This window comes from Olea europaea, chromosome 8, assembly GCF_002742605.1.
Source record: "Olea europaea var. sylvestris chromosome 8, O_europaea_v1, whole genome shotgun sequence".
Classification (NCBI taxonomy): Eukaryota; Viridiplantae; Streptophyta; class Magnoliopsida; order Lamiales; family Oleaceae; genus Olea; species Olea europaea.
In genome coordinates this window covers 19,004,761-19,007,989 of record NC_036244.1, presented here as the reverse complement: position 1 = coordinate 19,007,989, position 3,229 = coordinate 19,004,761, and the positions used below count along the sequence as shown (strand labels likewise).

General features: G+C 36.5%; 2 protein-coding genes across 2 annotated transcripts in view; both read left to right on the top strand.

Moving 5' to 3' along the window:
* Window positions 1–1,537, top strand: part of LOC111398397 (protein S-acyltransferase 11-like) — a 2,479-nt gene extending 942 nt beyond the window's left edge. Inside the window, exons 3-4 of the mRNA XM_023025308.1 lie at window positions 167–389; window positions 1,320–1,537. Of these exons, the coding sequence (XP_022881076.1) occupies window positions 167–389; window positions 1,320–1,537 (441 nt within the window). The remainder of the gene's footprint in view (window positions 1–166; window positions 390–1,319) is intronic.
* On the top strand, window positions 142–3,153 carry LOC111399095 (protein S-acyltransferase 11-like). Its single transcript, XM_023026332.1, has 3 exons — window positions 142–389; window positions 1,320–1,618; window positions 2,653–3,153. Exons 2-3 carry the CDS (start codon window positions 1,583–1,585, stop codon window positions 3,136–3,138), a joined length of 522 nt encoding a protein of 173 aa, XP_022882100.1. The 5' UTR covers window positions 142–389; window positions 1,320–1,582; the 3' UTR covers window positions 3,139–3,153.
* The last annotated feature ends 76 nt before the right edge of the window (window positions 3,154–3,229 follow it).

The following is a 3,229-nucleotide window of genomic DNA, read 5'->3' as shown; positions in this document are numbered from 1 at the left end:
TTATGCTTCTTGTTTCTGGAAGTTCAGATGCTATAGCATTATAATATTGTGCTGTCCTTTTCTTCCCTTCCCCCCACTCCCACCCGCTATAAACATGCAGTTTTACAACCAAGCCTAGTGACATACATACATTTATGGTTTGGTTGCTTGACATGCTGATTTACAGGAGGATTGTTCAACTTCTGTGGATGTGGATCATGAGAAAACATGCTGGGGTTGTGGGCTCCAAGTTCTTGTTTCTCCATGTACAGATGTTTTCAAATGTGGCTGGTGTGGAGCTATAACAAAGCAATACACATTGAAATGTGAAAACCAGTGCTTCAAGTGGAGACGCTTACGAGACCGATGTATTGTCAGTGTCGTCCTTCTATTTAAGCTATTCTTTATATGTAAGCATCGATTAATTCAATCTACGTAGTTGAAGATTCCATTTATTGCTCCCCAAGTTGTGCATGGAATTCATTTTGATTAATCTGTTTGATGAAAAAAATGGAATAGACATATTTCCTTAGTGATATGCTTCACTAATGTCTCTAGTGCGAATCTTGACTAGACTGTTAGAGCAGTTTTTCTAATCCAAGAAAATAGATGTTTATAGAAATAAAATTTGGTCAAGTTCTAAATGCAGTCAATAAATTAAGAATAATGGGTGGTGCTCAGATAAAGAAAAAACGAAAAGAGCGGGATTTCCCTTGTATTTTGGACGTCATAGACATTTAGATGTAATAGTTTTAGGTAGGCAATGGAGTAGTCTTTCTAGGATAAACAATCACAAGACTTTTCCTAATTATATTCGAGTAATAGAAGATTAAATTAAGGATAACTTGTCCTAAATTTGTCTTGGACCTGTGACCATGTACAGTTCTTCAGTTTCTAAACATGAATATCAGCCTATGTTATGTCATATGCGGGTTGTGCACTGAATACTTTGACTGGATGGACTCCCAAAGCTTTCATTTAAAGCATAATTTGTTATTTTTCGACAATTATGATACTGGACATGTAGCCATGTGCACTTGTATCTGAGGTAAAACTAACATAAGCTCCAACGGTGTCAATTACGACGATGAAGTTATCTTCAGTTCTTGTATTGATACTTGGTTTTACGACATTATGTTAAAACTGGCTTGTTTAGTTTTTTGGAGTTTGTCTTCCACAGACAGAAAGAAGAAAATTTAAATAAGCATGCCTTGAGGTCCTGCAGTTGGATATGGAATCTTTCTTCTATTGACCAAAACCCCCTCTTAATTTACAGGGTTTTTGCTTTTTTCTGTTTGATAGATATAAATATTCACTATATTCTTCTTCTTGTTGTACAGGTGGTGGCATTTGGGCAATTTATCCTATCACCTTTTCCATCAGTTTCTTTTGTGGTGTTTTTCACTTAATAGTTGCTGTAATCTTGTCTATATCTACTTTATCTACATTTTGCTTAGCGGCATTTCGACCTGCTGGTGCTCCACCAATTATACTGTGGGGTAGCTATCCCACTGTGGGGAAAGGTGGACTGGAGAACTACACCTTCTGTCACTATTGATCAAAGCCAAAATCACCAAGGACACACCATTGCCGTTCATGCGGAATGTGTATATTGGACATGGATCATCACTGCCCATTTGTAAGTATTCACATCGTTCCCAACTAAAATGTTGCACTTCAGTAACATTGTGGCCTTAATTTAGAATATAAAAAGCAATGTTTGTAATCTGTAATGAAGCTTTTCATGCGCATTAATTCTTATTATTGTAAATGACGATTATAAGCTATTTCTGATCTGAAGAGCGCATGCATATCCATACACTGCTGATAGCACGAAATTGCCTCCACTTTGAATTGTATGATATGGTATGAAGTTGATTGATTGGTGTATTGAGCTATTTCTTTGTGAAATTTCTCCTTTGATGACTGCATATTTTTGAAATTATGGATTCACTTTCTTTTGCATTGTTGCGTTCTTATGGTGAGAATGACCTTCATTTAAAGTAGGTACATTTTAGCAATGACATCAATCGTGCAAAAAAGTCAGTTTTGTCTGGAGAAATTTGCTGTTTCCCCCAAACCATCTACATAGCATAAACTCAGTTTTTATCAGGATATTCTGTTTCTTAATGCAAAATGGAAGCTTAATCTAGGCAAGTTAAACTTAGAGAAGATTGGACAATGCTGACCTCAAACTCTAATGAATCAATGAACAACTGAAGAGGAGAAATAGAGGAATCAAAGAGAAGCTAAATCTTGGTAAGTTAAACTCAAAGAAGATTGGACAATGCTGATCTCAAACCCTTACGAAACAATAAACAACTGACGAGGAGAAATAAAGGAATCAAAGAGGCACCAGGATGTTCTGTGCTGGATATTTCATACGTACATTCCTAGCCCAAGAATTTTATCTTGTCGAGCTCCCTCAACTAAGACCTGAGGCCGTAGCTTTTGTGCTTGATTAATATGTTCAGTAGCTACTGTTATGTACTTTGTTAAATTAACTGAGGTGTTTGTGAATTATTACCAACCTATTAATTACTTCACAATGCTGCAAATCATTAATGAAAAGAGACAAACATGAAATTGGAAGATTTTGGCAGGAATACTATCACTGTTATATTTTATTCAGGCAATTCCAATATAATATTTATCTTTTTTGGTCATAAGCAGATCGGGAACTGTGTTGGCGTAGCAAATCACCGGGATTTCATTCTCTTCCTCATGTCTGCAGTCATCAGTTTGATTTATGTCACTATCACGTCAACATACTCTGCACTTTATATCTCCCCACCATTAAACCATACGCCGGTTAACTTATTGAATAGCTTTGCTAACAGTGAATTTATTTTCAAAGCCTTAAAAGATATCGTTCTTGCTTTCCTGACATCAGCGGTGTTTCTGTCAGCAAGAGGACTCCTACTTGTTTACCTGTTTATCGCTAGTGTTTCAATGGAGATTGGTTTGAGCGTGCTCTTGTGGCAACAGCTTTGTTACATATACAAGGGAAAAACCTACTTGAGTCATCTAAGTGCGACGGGTAGTGAAGAATCAGCAGAAAAAGATTGCCAAAACCTTGTTCGGTTTTTTGGTTGCCCATATGTTCCAGCGATATATTTGCCGAGTTTTTGGAAATCTGGGAAAAGTCATAAGAAGTGAAGCTCTAGAGGTATGTCAATTTGCTTCTTTTACATCAATTTTCTTGAGATTGAACCTCCAGTTTCTATAAATCCATTTTGTTAGATGCATC

Excerpts from the sequence above, each read along its gene's own strand:
- LOC111399095 (XM_023026332.1), top strand. The coding sequence starts at position 1,583 with ATGTGTATATTGGACATGGATCATCACTGCCCATTT. Across the intron at positions 1,619-2,652 it reads TGGATCATCACTGCCCATTT|ATCGGGAACTGTGTTGGCGT; the intron begins GTAAGTATTCAC and ends GGTCATAAGCAG.